Source organism: Micromesistius poutassou, assembly GCF_964030765.1.
Source record: "Micromesistius poutassou genome assembly, chromosome: 16".
NCBI lineage: Eukaryota > Metazoa > Chordata > Actinopteri > Gadiformes > Gadidae > Micromesistius > Micromesistius poutassou.
The window spans coordinates 4,441,226-4,460,232 of NC_140286.1; the positions used below are offsets into that span (position 1 = coordinate 4,441,226).

At 48.1% G+C, this 19,007-nt stretch overlaps 2 protein-coding genes across 4 annotated transcripts; one reads left to right on the plus strand and one right to left on the minus strand.

Annotated features, from left to right (window-relative positions):
• Nucleotides 1-439: 439 nt before the first annotated feature.
• Nucleotides 440-2,446, minus strand: cUnh14orf119 (chromosome Un C14orf119 homolog). The gene is made up of 3 exons (XM_084481262.1): nt 2,190-2,446; nt 1,533-1,942; nt 440-1,206 (listed from the first exon to the last, which is right to left on the minus strand). Exons 2-3 carry the CDS (start codon nt 1,938-1,940, stop codon nt 1,033-1,035), a joined length of 582 nt encoding a protein of 193 aa, XP_084337388.1. The 5' UTR covers nt 1,941-1,942; nt 2,190-2,446; the 3' UTR covers nt 440-1,032.
• Nucleotides 2,447-2,565: 119 nt separating this feature from the next.
• acin1a (apoptotic chromatin condensation inducer 1a) lies at nt 2,566-18,796 on the plus strand. 3 transcript variants are annotated; one of them, XM_084481247.1, is made up of 18 exons: nt 2,566-2,724; nt 4,398-4,463; nt 4,785-4,896; nt 4,984-5,039; nt 5,239-7,995; nt 8,392-8,520; nt 8,977-9,068; nt 10,763-10,820; nt 12,834-12,873; nt 14,030-14,163; nt 14,624-14,782; nt 14,995-15,193; nt 15,387-15,535; nt 15,740-15,847; nt 16,106-16,213; nt 16,358-16,667; nt 16,799-16,899; nt 17,123-18,796. In XM_084481247.1, the coding sequence occupies exons 1-18, from the start codon at nt 2,587-2,589 to the stop codon at nt 17,510-17,512; spliced, it is 5,106 nt and encodes a 1,701-aa protein (XP_084337373.1). In that variant the 5' UTR covers nt 2,566-2,586; the 3' UTR covers nt 17,513-18,796. The 3 variants fall into 3 exon arrangements, with proteins under 3 accessions (XP_084337373.1, XP_084337372.1, XP_084337371.1); XM_084481246.1 differs by having other exon boundaries at nt 14,033-14,163; nt 16,796-16,899; nt 17,123-18,795; XM_084481245.1 differs by having other exon boundaries at nt 16,796-16,899; nt 17,123-18,794.
• The last annotated feature ends 211 nt before the right edge of the window (nt 18,797-19,007 follow it).

Genomic DNA, 19,007 nt, shown 5'->3' on the forward strand with positions numbered 1-19,007 from the left:
GAGTTGACATACGTATGATTATCAAATGATTTGGGTCTGCACTAGCGAAGCCTCTTCGGATGTGTATGCATATTAAAAAGTCAAACACAGAGACGCGTGTAGTAAAATGTATATACATATATATATATATAATGTAGTAAAATATATAAATATATATATATAAAACTGCAGTAATATATATACAGATGAAGGTGTACAGGTGTAAAGATGGCATGTGCCTTTTAAATCATATCGATGTATGGTCACCCTGGAACCCAAAACCCAGCCAACCCAAGAATTCACTTGAATAATGTAAATTGTTAAACAAATACACGGTGTGACTGATCAAACTACTGTTTGGGATTAATTAAGAACATTTTCTCGTAATACAAAGTATCGTCTGATTTTAAAAATAATGAACAAGCGAAATAAAATAGAAGCAACAGTATAGTCTACTGCATTTATTTCTTGGTATGGTAAAAAAAAAATCGCAACAATAAGAAAGTTGAAATTATCAGATAGCATTATCAGAAGCTTAAAATACTTTTAAATTTACCCGTGTTTCTTGTATTTGTTTCCCCTCCAGAAGCTTACATGATTGGGTACAAAACAGGAGCACTGTGCATTGAGGTGACAGCATTTCAAAATAAGTCCATACAAAAGTTCCAATCCCCATGCTATAACTCATTTCAGTCCTTTACAAAACTGCACACTGCCAACGATTTAGCAACAGATAAACAATAGCCCTTATTCAACTGTTGTTGTTTTTTGTTTGTTTTAATGCTGTAGGTTTTCTGCTTCCAAACACTTTGTTTGTTTCTATTGCAGGTGATGCAGGTAAACACAATGATCCATACTATCCAAGTTGTAATTCAACAATAGACCTCCTACCATCACTGTCAGAGTAGGGTTCAGAGAGAGAGACAGAGAGAGGAGGAAGAGCGACATTTGTTATTTGGACCTGATTACACTTGATATAAACGTCTCAATCACCTTCAAAACTACCTTCCTTTACCCATCGCACATATGTCACGGGTCATCTCTAATAAGCCATCACTCTCTCCCGGCGGTACCGGCCACACTCTGGTAGAACCGTGCAACGAAGGCCGGGTCATGCTCTTCCAGGACGAGCAGGAAGTGGTTCCTCTCTTCCTCGCTCCATGACTCGAACCACTGGGTCCAGAGACGCAGCTGGCACTCAAAGATGTTCGGGGGTCTGTCTCTAACCTGATGCAGAAAGAAGGATAACAACAATGTTCAATTGTATCTTATTCCAGTGATTCCCCACTGAGGGTAGGCAGTGCCCAAGAGCTTGGCATCATATCCTGATTAAGTTAAGACTAGAAATGTAGGTACACCTCAGCTTCTTCCATTTGAAACATCTAGGCCACTAGAATATTAATAATGATCCTACTCGCCATGGGAGTACAATATAAGTCCAATGGAAAACATTTCTGGTTCCACATTGATGATGGGATACCCGAGGCATACTGAAGGGACTGTGGGGGTACATCAGATCAACAAGGTTGGGAAACATAAACACACACAAGTACCTGTAGAGTATTGAGTGAATCTAGAAGAGTGCACACTTTCCCAGGTACTGCTTTGCCTAGAAGGTCCTGCAGAAAGCGTTCTCTCTGGGGGCTGGTCCACCCCAAGAACCAGCTCATTACGCACCGGTACTCTTGCAGGGTGACGTATGACACGGGCAGAGAACCCCCACCTGGCACTGCATTGTGGGATGCACACGAGAGGGACTCAAGGGTGGGTGGAACTGAACATTGTGGTGGCGAGGGCAGAGTAAGCAGGCTGGGGGGCCATTCTAGTCTTGCACTGCCAAGGGCTTCCTGTGCCGAACCACCGAGGCTGGAAAAGGGACTGGCAACGGCCGGGGTAAACGTGTCGCTAAGCTGCGGTTGTTGTTCATTTGATCCCTGACTGACATGGTAGAACCACGACATCTCTGTAAAGATAAGAGCATTCAGTTTAACAAAGGAAGCTACATTCATCAATCTGCTGTAAATACAATGACAGATACATCATAGCAGAGAATATGTCTTCCATTTCAGTACTTCATAAAAACCAAAAACAGCAGCACTATTACAGAGTTGATGTGATGTAGCGCATTATTAGATGTATGTCAAAGAGAGACGTAAATACTTCGTGAGTGGATGTCCGACGATAACATTATAAAACATTTCAATGCCCACCTTTTCTGCCGGTCTGTCAACGTGTTTTAGGCATACCTAGACGGCCGAAACATAGCCTACGGATTAGCTACAGGTCGCTGACATTTGTTTCTAGCCTTACAAACATACTAACGACAGCAAGACGCAGTAAATGTTGTGCTTTGGAGAACATCACTGTTGCGTTCACAATGCGCAACGGTCCTTGTGGCAAACGTTAAAAATATAACAGCAATTATTAAATAAATAAATAAAATATATATTGTTAAACCTTCTGAAAAATATATATTATTCTACAATAAAGATAACGATGGATACATATTATTGATTGCATTTATTCAAGGGATGTCGTCGGCTATGACGCGGGTGAAGGAAGGCGTAGCCTACTACTCTCGCTGGGAACGAACTAGAGGATCGGAAAATGGCGGACCTTGAAGACGTTACGCTGGACGGGAGACCGCTAAACTCTCTTCGGGTGGCGGATTTAAAAGCTGCTCTCGAGGAACGAGGACTCTCTAAAAGTGGACCGAAAAATGCACTCGTCAAAAGACTCAAAGGGGTGAGTTCGGCGCGATTTCGCGATCGCCGCGGCTGCACGCTAACTAACGTTTACGAACCGACGGGCTGATGCTTGTCTAGAAGGCCGACAACTGCTACGCTACCGATGTAGCAGTTGCTTTTATCAATGCAAACACAATCAAAAAAACATTTGAAGAGCGATGTGGTTGAATCGCGCGTTCTCCCCGTGATGCATCACAACATGGCTTCGTTTTGCCTGGGTCTGCCAGCCGGGGTTACCCGAGTTAAATATGGGACTATGTGTTCTGTTGGGCTACCGCTGTGTGTAGCGGCTAGTAGAGCGGTGGCCGTAGTTGCTGACTTGCCGCCGCCGCTGATGTGTGTTTAGAGAAGTCGAATCCGCGCGTTGTTGCTCCATTTAAAAAAAAAAAAAAAAAAAAAAAAAAAATCGTGGGGGAGGTGAAGTAAATACTTTTACTTGGTCGGTGAAGGAAATCGGCGGTAGTTTGCAGAGCTGAAATTAAACAATGGCAACATATGACATGTCGATGCAACAATGTGAATGTTTGTTACTGAACTAAATACGCACCCGTTGTTGCTGAAGTTTGCGAGCTTCCGCGTGTGTGAGCGGTTTTGTTTACGTCTATCGGAGGTGTTACGCTGTATAAACACCACCAGCGACTCCTTGTAATTAGTATTTCTTCAAAGTGTCTTAATACATATATACACTAAAAGCATTTTATGTGTGAAGTTATCTATAGTTGTGTACATCTGAAAAATGGTATTTGGGCAGTACGTTGTATAACGTTCTATAAAATGCAAAATACGGTACTATTAATGAAACTTGTATATTTCCCGCAACTTTAAGTTTGGCAAATGCAATATAAATAGCCCAAAGTACAAAATGAAACCACATTTTTAAACTATTTTCAGTTGACTATCAATCCGTTTGTTTTTTTCAAATGTTCGTCGTGAACGTCAGCAATGTCAGCAATATAATACGAATATTTTTTTATATTTCAGACGCATTATTATTTTAGTTGCATCCATTGTGCGTACGTTGGATCGGTCCCTTCGTTTTTCTCATTCATTCCAGAATTTATGCTTCTAATGAGATTGTTACAGTTATGTCCCGCCATATTCTTTAATTGTAGTTATTGCATCCTTGTTGTGTTAAGAATGTGTGTGTTGTCGAAACTTACCTGGCCATAAGGCATGTTTCTTGGTTTTGAGGTAATTATAACGTGTATGTCTCTCTGTTGATCTACTTCAGAACAGAATTGGCACTTTAATATTGTCTGTCCTGTCTTCTGTATGGATTGTTCCGTTTAATCAATGAGGCCTTCCAACGGAAGAAGCTAGGTCTATCAACTGCAATTCATTTACTTTCGTCTTTAATTTGTTCTTCAATGTTAAAACTAGGCATATATGCTCAGTTTGTGCTCTTAATCATAGCACGCCTTGTTTATGCTTTTATGTCTCAGTCCCATTCAACAATGCTTTGCAATAAACAAATGCTGTGCACAAGGTTGTACAAAAACACCAGTCATTCATGCAACTTTTATGGATATCTAATCCAATGGAAAGCCATTGCTATGTATAAATTAGAACGACTGTGTAATTAACGTAATTGAGTATTTACAAACTCTTTCAATGTTTTTGCAGTCAATAACAAGGGGATCAAATCGTGTCCCTTCTTTTCTCCAACAACAGGCCCTAATGCTGGAGAACCTCCAGCGGACCTCGACCCCTCACAGTGGACTTCAGCCCAACTCCCAGGTGGGTAACGCTTTGCAACACATGCCAGCAGCTATAGCTGTTGGTATATCTTGTTCCATTGTCCATAATGTCACATAATAAGCCGTGAAGTCATGTTAAAAAAAAAAAAAATCAACTGCATCTATGTCAACAATCAATCTATGGTCACTTGCTTGACCTGTAATCAAGGGGTTTTTATTTTGAGAAATCAAGGTCTGACGTGTAAGAGAAAGGATATAACGTATGAGCATAGCAAGAGGTCTGACCTGTGTGGCTGGCACACTAGTGGGCTGAGCCACTTGCAACTGTTTTCTCAATGTTCTGCTGCTGCTGCTGTTGTAGATCGGGGAGGAGATGAGCCAGAACAGCTTCATCAAGCAGTACCTCGCCAAGCAGCAGGAGCTCCTCCGACAGCGCCTTGAGAGGGAGGCCAGAGAAGCTGGGGACACCGAAGGTAAAGCCTGCCGCCAATCAAAGACACGTGCGCACACACACAGACCCACACACAGGGAGAGTCACTCAAATGCATTTCCCTTCACAGAACCAGAAGACAACACAAGCGTCAACAACAGCGCTCCGTGTCCTGCTCCCTCCCAGGTTAGACCCCTTTTAACCTTTTAATCCAAAACTTTTTCCATTCATAAGACACATTCCTAATCTGAATGCAGGGACGCCGCAGGGTCTTTTGCTCTCTTGCATGTTTGGGGTGTGGAGGGGTTATAGAGGGGTTATATGTGCTCTGGCACAGAGGGTCACGACACACGACTCTTAGGCTGCTTTTTCCCGTGCCCACCAGGAGGCAGCGCCAGCGCCCGTGGACCATCACAAGCCCCTCGGCCCCGCAGACGGCGACGGGCTGGCGGGCCCCGCCCACCAGGAGGCAAACATGTCGGGTCAGCCCACCGGCCCCACCCCAGGCGCCGTGTCCACGCACAGCGCCGCCGCAGAGCGCGCCCCCCCGTCCAGCCAGGCCGCGGCCGACAGCGACGATGAGGACAGCGACGACGGCGATGACGAAGTGGACGACGAGGCATGGGGCGACCGGAGGCGGGGCCCGGGGGAGCCCACCAGGAGGACGGCGGCGCGGAGGTCGGCGGCCAGAGAGCGCTCTGAGGCGTCCCGCCAGCCGCCCCAGCACATCCCCTCCCTCCTTTCCCCGCAGCTCCGCCAGCCCACGCCCCCGCCCTCCCCGCCCCCGGAGCTGTCCTACCCGCTGCCCGACACCCCCAAACAAAGCCCCCCGAGCCCGGACGAGGCCCCTGCCCGCCAGCGCGCCTCCAGCAGCTCCAGCTCCGGGTCGTCCAGCAGCCGCAGCAGCAGCCCAGAGCCACAGAGCAGAGAGCGGAAGCCCCCCGGGCCCCTCACCCTGCTGGCCCGGAAAATGGCGTCTGAGGGGGCCTTCTCCGGCGCTGGGTGGCACGGTGCCGCCGGAGAGCCCACAGACAACGGTGCCGCTGCCGCCGCAGCAGCATTAGCTCAGCCCTTCACCGCCATCACACACACCGCCAACACCGCGTCCGCCATCGCCAGCGTATCTTTTCCCATGATCCCCGGAGGCATGCAGGGTGTGCTGGGTGGCCTGGGTGGCCAGGGCCCAGTGAGCGTGCTCCGTGCTACGGCAGTGGAAGACAGGGAGGTGCTGCTGGAGAGGGAGAAGGCCCTGGAGATGGAGAGACGAGAGAGGCAGAGGATGGTGGAGGAAGAGCAGGAGCGGGAGAAGGCGTTGGAGCGGGAGAGGATAGAGCGACAGAGGGCCTTGCAGCGGGAGGAGCAGGAGAGGGCCCTGCAGAGGGAGCGGGAGCTGGCCCTGGAGCGAGAGAGACAGGAGAGAGATCTTGCTCTGGAGCGGGAGAGACTGGAGAGAGAGTTGGCCCTGGCCAAAGAGAGGGAGGAACGAGAGAGGGCCCTTCAACTGGAGAAACTGGAGTTGGAGCGGGTCGTTCGGCGGGAAAGAGAGGAGAGAGAGAGGGCTTTGCAGAGGGAAAGGGAGGAGCGAGAGAGGGCTTTGCAGAGGGAAAGGGAGGAGAGGGAAAGGGCCCTGGAGCTGCAGAGGGAGAGGGAGGAGAAGGAGAGGATTGAGAGGGAAAGATTTCTGGAACAACAGCGGTTAGAGAGAGAGAAGGCCCTGGCCCGGGAGAGGGAGGAAATGGAGAGGCTGGCGAGAGAAAGGGCCTTGGAGCAGGAGAGAATACAGAGGGAGCGAGCGCTGGAGCAGGAGCGTCTGCTACGAGAGAAGGAGGAGTCAGAGAAGATGGAGAGACAGAATGCTCTAGAGCAACAACGGCTGGAGAGAGAGAAGGCCCTGGCACGGGAGAGGGAGGAGAACGAGAGGGCGGAGAGAGAGGCAGCACGCGAACGAGAAAGGATGGAGAAGGCAGAGCTGGAGAGGAAGCGTGCAGAAGAGCAGGAGAGGGTGGAGAAAGAGAGAGCTGAGACACTCCAGAGGGAGAGGGAGAGAGCCCTGGAGAAGGAGCGGGAGGAGAAGCAGAGGGCCCTAATGCAGGAGAAGGAGCGGGAGGAGAAGGAGAGAGTGCTTAAGAAAGAGAGGGAGGAGAGGGCCCTTAAGGAACAGAATGAGAGGGAGGAGAAGGAGAGGGCGCTTAAGAAAGAGAGGGAGGAGAGGGCCCTCAAGGAAGAGAAGGAGAGGGAGGAGAAGGAGAGAGTGCAAAAGAAAGAGAGGGAGGAGAGGGCCCTTGAAAAGGAGAGGGAGGAGAAGGAGCGAGTGCTCAAGAAGGAGAGAGAGGAGAGGGAGGAGAAGGAGAGAGAGGAGAAGGAGAGAGTCCTAAAGAAAGAGAGGGAGGAGGAGGAGAGTGCACTAAAGAAGAAGCAAGAAGAGAAGGAGAGGGAGGAGAAGAAAAATACCCTGGAACGTGAAAGACTGCAGCGGGAAAAGGAGGCGCAGGAGCAGCGAGACAAGGCTAAGATGGCCGACAGGGAGAGGGAAAGTCACCTCCCTCCATCCAAGCGCGGCCGGGACATTGGTCTGAACCTCCTGTCCACTCCGCCTCAGATCTCCATGGGAGCAGCCAGCAAGGTGGACCAGCCCGAGTCCATGGAGTCCCAGGCGCCTGGGGGAACAGGCCCAGGGGAGCCTTCAGAACAAGCCACACCTCTGTCCCCCCAGTCCTCCCTCAAGAAGTTCCACTTCTTGCGGGACACTCCGGCACAGCCCCCGCCCACTTCCTCCGGCTCTGTGGTCATAAAGCGGCCACGCACCTTCTCAGACACCCCGCCACCCCACGCCTCCCCCGTCACCTCCCCCACCAAGGCGCAACCCTGGGCCGACAAAGAAGGGCCTGCCCTCCCACCAGCGGCCCCAGAAGACGGGCGCAAGCCAGAGTCTGCAGACAAACCCCCAGGCGCTGCAGAGCCCCCCAAGAAAGAGGGGGAGCAAGGCAGGGCCCCCTCTGTCCCGAAGGGGGATGGGGAGAAACCGAAAAAGCAGAAACGCGAGAGGAGGAGGTCCTCCTCCAGCGACTCCTCCTCCTCAGACTCTGGGTCGTCCTCGTCAGGGTCCTCCAGCTCGTCTTCATCATCGCGGGGAAAAAGTCAGGTGAGTCCATCACAGGCCATTGCAGGCGGGTTACCACAGTTCTATTCAGGGAGAACTGATTTCATTGAGGTCTGGAGTCAGGGTAGTCATGGTTTATATTTGAATGATTACTTCCTTCTCTCCTCCTGGTAGTCAGTCATTCATATATTAAATATATTTTTTTGATATTATAGAGTTATGACCCAAATGGGCCATTTCACCTTTCTCTTTTTGAGCGTGTAAGGTTATTTATTATCAGTATGTGTATGTACTTTTTATAGTTACTGTATATTGGAACAAATAAAGATTATAACGAATACCATACTGAAATGCAGCAGTAGCAGAAAAGGACTAGAGTTGCTGTTATTGTCTATCCATCCTAACCTCTTCCTTCCTTCCTTCCTCTCTCACTCTCAGGACAAGAAAGCCCCACGAAAGGCGTCTCCTAAGCGCAGGGCGGATGGTGGTCCTCCAGCCAATGAAATGCCTAGAGCCTCCCTCACCAAAGCGGAAGGGGGTGGGTCTGGTGTCAAGCTGCACAGCGAGGTCAGTTTTCTCCCCTGGTTAGGTCACTGTGCAGATGTTTCACCAGAACCACAGGATACCAATATTGAGTTGTGTGTGTGTACTGTAAAAAAGGGCCAATATTTTAAAGACTTCCCTGTTCTGTAATATGATGCGTTCCAAATATATTGCATTCCGTTTTTATGTTAATGGTCCCACTCTGTTGTTATAACTAAAGACTAGTACACACTTGCTTGTTGTATAATATACTTGCCTACTTTATTACATTTATACTGGAATCACAAATAAATTGCATATATTGATCTTTCTTTCCCCTGAAATATTATCTTGCAAGTGAACATGTTATTTTAATGGAAGATAGCGACCTACAAACTTCCCACAAATATTACACTCTTAATGTATAATTTTAAATCGCAGAGTTTCAAGGGATCTTACTTTCCTGACCTAACTTTGTTGCTGACTTCTTGAACAAAACAGAAAGCTGTGGTGGGACCACCTGCCGATGACCAGAAGACCCCAGCAGGCACAAAGGAGGGAGAGAAATCAGAGCAGAAGAAAGACAAGCCAAGGTCTGGTTCTGTTGCTTTCTTCCTGTTTTATAACAAAGATGTGTGCAATAAAATTAAGACACACTCACTCAGTCAAATACACAGATACACAGACGTTCTATTCAATATTTTCTTGGGAAGACAAACAACTACTACTACTAAGTAAAACCTTTCATTCAAGTCCATCATATAACAAGAATAGAATACTTCCTATGTTACACACTATACTACTATGATACACACTATACTGGTCGATCATATAACAAGAATAGAATACTTCCTATGTTACACACTATACTGGGTAAAGAGCCCTGCTTGTGTTTCAAAATGTCCAAACATTGTTTGTTATGCATGTATGTGAGTTGTTCATGCCATCTGGCTTTTTCCCCAGATACAAACTTGTTTAGTGAAGTGTGTGTAGCCATTAGCAGTAAAGGTCTGTGCAGACATTAAGAGAACTGGTTGAGACGCTGCATCTGTTCTCTCTGTAGTCTGCATATATATATATCTGTATATTATGGTCATAATTATCCGTCTCTGTGGCTTCCTATGTATTGTATGTGCATAGCACACATTGGCCAAGAGGTGTTTTTAATGTACAAATATATTAGGGCTTTGCATGAATGTAACTGATTATGATATTATGATTATCCATTTTTACAGATTTATTTTTGTAAATTTAGGGGTTCATATATTTGTTGAAATAAGGCATCTTGCGCTGCATTAACGTTACGTTTTGAAAAGCAGTTAACACGTAGAGAACTTATTACACCATATATATATTTAACACGGGCCATGTTTAGTAGTGTGTAGTGCAGCTCAAACTCAATTAGTCGTGGAACCGAGCCAGGGAAGACGAATTGAATTCCTTTCAGGCGATGTGTAAGCCTGCCTTGACGCCGGTGAGAACATGCGGGTCCTTTAAAAAAAAAAAAAATCTAATTTTCGATCGCACCAATATGGCTGCGGTACAGGATTTGGTTAACAGCTAACATATTAAATATCGTCGTATCGAAAAGCTAATATAAGATATTGCAAGCTAGGCGGCGTCTTTTGGTACGCACCAGGTTTGACTGGCAGTCGAGGGAAATGCTTTGAGAGCGGAGTAGTCTAGTGTGAGAGAGCGAAAGGTAGGAGGAGCGGTTGTGCCTCGTCGCAGTCGTATTTTTTTCAGCAGCAACGTAGCGCTTGCTTCTATTTTAAGTGCCTGACAAAATAAAACCAAGTTCCCCGGAGATGATTTACCTTTAGAACGGGTGTAGGAGTGATTAACTTGCGCACTGGGGGGGGAAAGGGGCAATGTCCGACGTGCCATCATGTAGCAGTATGCATCGTGCATTCCGTGCCTTTTCTTTTTTTTTGGTTGAATGAATGAATCAAGCAAGACTAATGAGATCGCGGGGCTGTTTTACAATATTCCTTTGATACGAAAGAGAACGGCAAAACATTTGTTTTGACGCCAAAGCTATGACAGTATTTGTAAACAGCGAACGTCACTGTGATATGCGCTGTCGCGTATGTAAATGAAACGCATTGATTGTCTCGCCCATCACTAATGCTGAGGGCGGTTTTATATCACAGACGTCTGGAGTTATAACCGAGTACAGTTGAGGCTGTTAATTCGCGAATGCTGTAAAAGCTGGATTTCAGTGGTCTTCTTGAATACTAGTGAGTAGTGACTTAACCTCCTGTCGTGTACTGTGCGAACCCTACAGGGACCTGAAGGAGAGTAGCATGGCGGAGGCTGAGCTTGTCCAAGAGACCAACGATGAGGTAAGGCACAGAGGAGACCACCACCAAAGCAACGGATCATCCATTTACTTTATTTCCTTCACAGATTTAGTCGGTTGCTATTTTTGATTTTTTTTTTTGCCACTTAGCTTTCAGACCATATGTCTTTAGTTTTGAAGTGAATTGGATTCATCTGAATTGTGATAAATGCAATTGGAAACCGTAGAGCCTTTTTTCTTAAATAATAATTTGGATAAAAATGAGCCCCTTTCAACAAGCTGTAGAATGCATAGATGTAGCATACACATTGATGATTTGGCTGTGTTTTTCAAAACCTTTGCTGTCTTAGACAGGCAGCAAGGGCATTTTATCATTGTGGCTGATGTTTAAAACCCACTTGATTGCTTTGTTATAAAGGTGCTCATGCCTCTTCCATTGCCCCTAATGGTACCGGCACACTACTTCTGCCACTACTACTACTACCACGCTGCACTGTTCCACTGTCCCCCAAGAACCCTGGGTTGACCACAGATAGCCCCCCTCGAGTGCGCTGTAGACGGACAGACCCGGCAGCAAAATGCCCTCGTGTCATGGAGCTGAGCTGGCCAGATTCACTGGTTGGACCAACGGGGAAGGTGGACGTTGCTAAGTTGGCACATCTGTCTCCCCTGGTTGGTGCCCCACAGAGCCACCCCTAAGCACGCTCGCTAGGGGGTGGTTGAAGACGCAACGTTACACGACTGTTTGGGAAATCCTCGTGACAACCCAGAATACAGTCAGACATTTCTGTCCCACACTGAAGTTACAGAAGACTGTGGGCCAGAGTGGAGCATATGATTTCGGAGCGGTTGCTCGCTGGCTGGACTATCCGGGGGGGGGTTCCGTTCATCTTCAGAATGGAACCCCCGAATCATGAAGAGACTGGTCTTGTTCTGCTACTTCTGGACAATCTGTATGAATTTCCACTGTCCCCATGGGGCGTGGTGAGCGAAAGAGTTTTACGGACCTTCACGCATTCCTCATCAAGCCCTCGCACTGCTTCCGGTTCATCCAATCGGACACCACATTGAGATGATGAGGATGAGGCCACCACTACGGGCAAATAAAGAAAAAAGGACAAATGCTAAAATGGATGCCTTTTTATAAAGGGGTTCTCAGGCTGCCGCCCCCCCGGGAACTCTTAAACACATCCGGCCAACCAACCAGCTCGCTCAGGTTTCCACCCAAACATCTCAGCCACCTATGATTGGACCCCTTGTTGCCTAAGTGCAGTACATGCAGTCGTGATTGGGCCATTTCCAACCCAGTAAGGATCAGGTGTCAGTGGTACCAGGGAATAAGTAGACATTTTCTCAATGTTTTCCAGTCTTAGGTTGTTTATTGTAGAGAATGCTAAGTTTTCAGTCAGACTTCTCTGTAGATTATGCGGGGCGGGGGAGTGTTAACACCATCATTTTGGGGGGAAAATGTTTATATATATATATTATTTAATATGGCTGCTGCAGTTTTAATCAAAAATGTAATTTAACTTAAACTAAGTCTAATCAGATGATGCAGTTCTGAACGTAACCCTGCCTCTGTTTTTTTATTATTAGACCATCTTTCTTTTAACAATCTCGTAGCTCTATGGCATTTAAACTGCAGTACCGCCATTGGTTGTGTTGTGTGTCCAATAGAAACTGCAACGACCTGGGGCGCGGCTTGTACATTTCTACCCTCTGGCTAAGCTTACAACCGTGCAAAGACATACCTATGACTTACCATGGTGACGCAAGACGTCCTCTCAGGCACTCTGCTTAATCACCTGTACACATTTACCCATAGTGTACCGCTAAACACTGTCCAGGCTCTGGTTGGATCAAGTGTTGCAGATTCTATCGACCACTCTGTCCTTTATATCCTTATCCCCCCGCCCCCCCCCCCCCCCTTTCGTTCTACCTCTTCCCCCTCCAACTTGTTCTCTGCAAGCCTGTAGTGATGTGTTCCTCCTGGGGTCTGCCACTCACCTCGCTCCCCCTGTTCCCTGGGGCTCTTCCTATCTGTTCTCTGTTACAGACTCCCAAGGCCTTCGCTGCTCGCAGGATCTCCCTCGGCAGTGAGTACATCCTCCCCCACGGGGCAATATCTACCAGTCACATATGTCACTTACTACTAAGGCCAACTGGCTGTTTAAAGGCTGATGGTGTAAATACCATGGTTCCCGCGGGTCCTTAAAAAGTCTTAGAAAGTCATACTTTTTTTTTTTGCAAATTAAGGTCATAAATTGTCTTAAATTTGCTGTAGGTATTACATTTTGCAGTGGGTTATTTAATCTGATAGGTTATTTGTTGTGTGCGAAAATTTTCCCTTATAGTGTCTTTGATTAGGGCATTTCAGGAGTTTTACGTTACCGTTACCTATTTAACCTGAAAGTAGCGCCGCTAGCCTACTGATGTCGTCACTCGTCACTAGCTGGTGGACATCAGTAGGCTAGCGGCACTAGTTTGAAGATGGGACGGTGCAAATTTAATGAGAAATGGTTGAAGGAGGACAGATTTCGTGGGTGGTTGGAGAAGACAGGTGACTACGAGGCAAGGTGCCGTTTATGCCGAAAGTCATTCACACTAAGGACACTAGGGAGTATGGGAGTGAAAGCACTTGAGTCCCACATGAGATCTCAGAAACATAAGCAATACTCCGTGGCTGGTAGCGGGACTACGCCGATGCCCGAATTGTTTCAACGAAGTGGTGCGGAAAGTTCAGCATCCGTGGCTACTGCTACTTTCACTCCAAATTAGGATAATTAGGTTATTTTGAGGATGCAGTAGGATGTTAAGTTTGATAGTAATGTCTTATTAATGACTCAATAAATTCATTTTTCTATCAAGACATTTTTTGTCTTAATTTATATTTGTGATGGTCTCTGTGAAGGTCTTAAAATGTCTTAAATTTGACTTTAAAAATGGTGCAAGAACCCTGAATACTGGCTCATTGTTGGAGATGGGGCCTCGTTTATTTTATCACAAGATTTACAATGCAATATTTAAAACCAATTAAGAAAAAAAAAAACATCTTCCAAAATGTTTGTGATATTTGAGGAGCTTCAGTTTGAAGATAAAAAGTGAAAAGTAGTTCTAAAAGATGATGGGCTTTTAATTCTAGATAGTCCTACCCTAACGGTGGGAGTATATTAGTACATGTGTCCACCTCTGAAGCTTGTGTTGCCCTCCGATGATGTTATTAAAGCTTGCTTCCCTCCCCCCTCAACCTAGCAGGCAGCAAGGTGTCCCCCGCTTCAGCGGACGGGGATGGGGACTCTGGAGCCGCGCGCAAGAGGCGGTGGGGCTCCAGTACAGCGGTCACGGCGAAGAAACCTTCCATCAGCATCACCACAGATTCACTCAAGGTACTTTCCTTGTCTTAGGACTGAATGTAGATGCAATGACACCCCCTAGCAGCCACATTACCGTTGCTTCCTTCTATGGCCAAGTGTAAGGGGAGGCCGGATAGTCTAGTGGTCATTCGAGCCAAAAGGTTCTGGGTTCTAACCCCCATGTCCAGAGTACCTGTATAATACCTTAAGCAAGATGCCCTTACCCCCACCTGTTCCTTTTATCACATGTATCTAAAAATAATTAGTGTCACTTTGATTAAACGCAGTCGCTTAATTCCTCGATAGCGAGTCTATATTTCACTATAGTCAACATGCCAATAGTTAGATGCTATCTGATATAGACGTTGACGTATGATCCATTTTCCTTACTCTAAAATCAATATGTAATCGCATGCCTTCATCAATATTCCTTCCACTTCGTGTAAGAAGTGGCAGTGTTTTTGATTTTCTTCCCTCTTGGGTTTCCTTTCAGTCTCTGATCCCGGACATCAAGCCCGGTGCTGGCCAGGATGCAGTGGTGGACCTCCACCCAGAGGAAGCTGTCCTCTCCGGGGCCGAGGAGGAGATGGAAGAGGACGAGGAGAGGGAGCAGCCCGACCAGGACCTCCAGATCCGACGCACCGTCACCCAGGTTTGAGATCCCGGCTTTCAGAGCGAAGCCCGCCCGATACTGGATTTAAGGGGCCGATGCTGATATCGGGAATACAAAATGACTAAGCAAAAATATATATTGGTTGTATAAGATTATTGCATTGTGTTATCGGGGGGGTGGAGCAGCTCCTTGGGATTTATTGTTTTAACAATCAAGGTCACTCCTGTGGTCCATGTCCTCTTCATCTACAGGTTGTCCCGCTGGAGAGCCAGGAGAACGGGCAGAAGGAGGCAAAGAGGAGTCGACGGGAGGAGCCCCAGGAGAAGGAGGTCCAGAAGGGAGGCAAGGACCGGACGAAAACCCCGGAGGAGAAGACGGACGTCTCCATCTCTGGCATCATGGAGACCCAGTCGCCAACGCACACCAGCCCTGATGTGGAAATGAACACTGGTAAATGATCAGACGCCACAAACGCTCACACGCACTTCAGTGTTATTCCACATAATCTTCACGTACTAACCCGTTTTAAATTGTTGTTGCCGTAGCAAGTTGTATTAAAATAAAATGTATCTTTATCATGGGTAGCTTAAGGGTCGTTGCACTACTCTAAAGTCCAATGTTTTACCTTTCCCCCTCCCCCCAGTGACCCCCAGCAACGACGCCCTAGTCCGCCGCTCCATCAGCCAGCAGAGGTCAGGGGTTACCATCACCATCGACGACCCCGTGCGCACGGCCCGCCAGCCTTCACCCCCACGTGGCAAGGTCTCCAGCATCGTGCATGTGTCCAATCTGGTGAGTGAGGCGCTGCCACCGTGTTCGGAGTGCTGCAGGTTCCTAGTGTCTGTGTGTGTGTGGGTGTGTGTATTGGGCATCACACGGGCATGACCCGTATTTACTAGAAAAACACGATAGTACTATTACATCTTCCGTGTTTGGTGTGTAATCCAGCGACAAAATGTCTGACCTCTGACCCAAGTGTGGCTGTGTTGTGTCCAGGTGAGGCCCTTCACCCTGGGCCAGCTGAAGGAGCTGCTGGGCAGGACAGGAACCCTGCTGGACACCGGCTTCTGGATCGACAAGATTAAGTCTCACTGCTACGTCACCGTGAGTCTACACACACACACACACATTACATACATATGGTACAGATGCCCAACTTGCACTGCTTAAATTGTGAGAACATACAGTAGCTTGATCTCAATGTATAACATACAACTACTACTCTGTCTACGAAGGCAATCGAAATAAATGGAGTGAAATCCTGACACTTGACATAGTGTCTGGTGACTTGACAAGGACAGAGATCCCATCCCAGCCTCACTATGAATACGCCTCATGCTGTGTGTGTGTGTGTGTGCGCAGTACTCCAGCCCAGACGAGGCGGTGGCCACCAGGACAGCCCTGCACGGGGTCAAGTGGCCTCAGAGCAACCCCAAGGTCCTCAGCGTGGAGTTCTGCCAGCAAGACGAGGTAAGACCAGCCTCACACTGGGTAGTCTAGTGACTAGTGTGTCTACGAGTCCCTACCATTAGGCAGTCTTCTGCTTAGACACCAATCAAGCCATCCATCACATCCCGTTCCGTACCCATTCTCACCGGCCTTTCCCTCCCTCAGCTGGACTTCCACAAGAACCTGGGGGTGGGCGTGAAGCCCGGGTCCGAGGACCAGGCGTCCGGGCCGGGCCGCCAGTGGACGCCCTCCGGCATTCCCTCGCTGCTGCCGGAGCGCGAGCAGTGGGCGGAGCGAGAGCGGGAGATGGCACGGCGGGAGCAGGCACGCACCGAGCGTGAGTGGGACCGCGACAAGGTGCGGGAGTTCGGCCCCGCCGGCGAGGAGAAGGCCACTGGGCCGCGCCGCTCGCGATCCAGGGAGCGGAAACGCAAGGAGCGGGGCAAGAGCAAGGAGAGGAAGAACGACAAGAAAGGTGACCAACCCTAAACTAACATAATTGCTATCTGTAACTACAGACACTGTTGTACGACCAGCGTAGGCAATGTGCATGTAAACACACTCTTATGTGGCGGTCATGCTAAATCTGGAGTGTTTTCTCAGCAGAAAAAGCCGCAGAGGACCCCCCTGCCAAACTGCTTGACGACCTGTTCCAGAAGACTAAGGCAGCACCCTGTATATACTGGCTCCCCCTCACCGAGGAAACGGTGAGACACTCATCATCATGAAGAGGTTGACAGCACATTTTTTAGGATGGTTCTTTGTTGATCCCAGGCAGGCAGTTCAAGTTTTGAACCGAGAACCTTCCGTGTTCGTTGCTATGATAGATAAAGATATAACCCTATAGATATAGGTAGATATCTGTGATGATGATGATTCTGCTACAAGACGGCCGACTGTAACTAAGCGGCGTACGGTTGTGCCCTCCAGTTCGCCTTGCGGGAGGCGGCCAACGCGGAGCGCGCCAAGGAACGGGAGCGGAACCGCAAGGAGCAGGACGAGGAGGAGGAGAAGAAGCGGAAGGAGGAGGAGCAGCAGCGTAAGGAGCGGGTGAAGGCGGGCAGCGGGCCCCCGGGGGAGCGGGCACCGCGGGGCGAGGGAGACAAGGACCGAGAAGGGGAGAGAGAGAGGGAGCGGGACCGTGGGAGGGACAGAGGGGACCGGGAGCGGGACGGGAACAAACGCAGGGAGGCGTCGCGTAGGCCGGGGGCCAGCGGCAGCGGTGGCGGCGGCAGCGGTGGTGGCGGCAACAGCAGCAGCAATGCAGGCAGGGGCCGGCGCTCCCATAGCCGTAGCAACCCGCGAGAGCGGCGGCGCTAAGAGCCGACCGTGGGATGGACCCGTCTCAAAGAACGCCTCCTCTAACCCTACCCACCCGATCGCTTTGTTTTCCGTCTGTCACTAAATGTACTTCTTGGTCACGCGACTGAGACCCAACATGAGGACCAACCGATGTAGTCTCTGTATCCTCCATCACCCCCTGCCCAGCCCCTTTGTTTTCCAGCCCTGTGTTTATCACCGGACCACAGCTTCCACTCCCAGAGTGCTGTGCGTGCCACTCCTCTTGGGCTGTTTATATATTTTGTCAATTTGCCTCTGTAATTTTTTTGTCTTTGTTGGGGTCTTTTTTTTGGTCTCGAAGGTATAGCCGCGAGTAAGCTACATACTTCAGGTAACAACCCCCCCTCCCCCCTGCCGCGAAGTGCAGTAGTTCCCCAAAACACAAATCTCCATCCATCCATCTCTCTGCCACCGCCAGTGTTTTCAAGCAGCCAGGAGTCTGTGGTGTCGCTGCATGTTGGGTCCCAAGGGACGTGTGTGTGTGTGTGTGTGTGTGTGTGTGTGTGTGTGTGTGTGTGTGTGTGTGTGTGTGTGTGTGTGTGTGTTGAGGCTGCCCTAGGGAGGCCTCCCCCTCAGTTGATAAACTAAGTAGGCAGTCCAATGTCCCTGCTTTGTGACCCGGAGGACACAAGGCGCTATGATGTCCCGAATAATCTTTTTTTTATTTTTTAAATATATTAATCTATTCTCTTCCTCCATCCTTTTTGACTTCACTCCCTCCTGATTCTCTCGCTCCCTGCTGAGTCGCCATGAATACCGGGACAGGAGACCCCATTATACATTATAATTTTTTTTCACCAGTTTTATGTCTCTTTTTGAAATCATTTTATCATTTACGTTGAAAATGTTTGCTTTCTCTTTTTTTGTCTTTTGCTTTGAGTACGCCTGTAAGTGGTGAATGTACAAAAAAATAAACTGAAATTTGAAATGATTGGAATTGTTTTGTCAAAACGCTTATGTGCCATTTACATCTATTAGAAAAACTACAAGGGCATCTTCTATCATAACGTTATATGCGAGTCATCGATATATATTACCATTGACTGTCTTGGTTTGTGCCATCTAGATAGTTAAACGTAAGGAATTGTAAATCATTGACGTGGATGAAAGCACTTGGCCAGGTGTTAAGGGTTAACCAACCCACAAAACGTCCATCGAAGTCTGCAAAGATTTTTTAATGAACGCCCTGGATTCTCTGCGCCCACACAGGCGCCCCTCCCTAAGGGTTCTCGTGAGACTGTAACAAAAATAACTGTCCACAAGGTGTCAGTGATGCACAACATCGAAAATACCCTCAATCCTTTGGATGATGGATTGTATTAAAAGGTTATTGTTCTGATATGTCTGAAACTCGGAATCGAGTGGAAAAAATGCCCACAGAACCACGAGTTGTGATTGAAAAAGTGTTTTTATATCAATTTCAGATTGAGAAGAGTTGCTTGAAAATGTCAGTTGGAACCTGTACTTCACTGCA

What these genes read in the sequence shown, in the direction of transcription:
- cUnh14orf119 (XM_084481262.1), bottom strand. Translation starts at nt 1,940, where the DNA reads ATGTCGTGGTTCTACCATGTCAGTCAGGGATCAAATGAACAACAACCG. An exon ending in ATTCACTCAATACTCTACAG is followed by an intron (nt 1,207 to 1,532) that starts GTACTTGTGTGT and finishes TTTCTGCATCAG; the next exon opens with GTTAGAGACAGACCCCCGAA.
- acin1a (XM_084481245.1), top strand. Translation starts at nt 2,587, where the DNA reads ATGGCGGACCTTGAAGACGTTACGCTGGACGGGAGACCGCTAAACTCT. An exon ending in CATCGCGGGGAAAAAGTCAG is followed by an intron (nt 7,996 to 8,391) that starts GTGAGTCCATCA and finishes TCTCACTCTCAG; the next exon opens with GACAAGAAAGCCCCACGAAA. An exon ending in AGTCTCACTGCTACGTCACC is followed by an intron (nt 15,848 to 16,105) that starts GTGAGTCTACAC and finishes GTGTGTGCGCAG; the next exon opens with TACTCCAGCCCAGACGAGGC.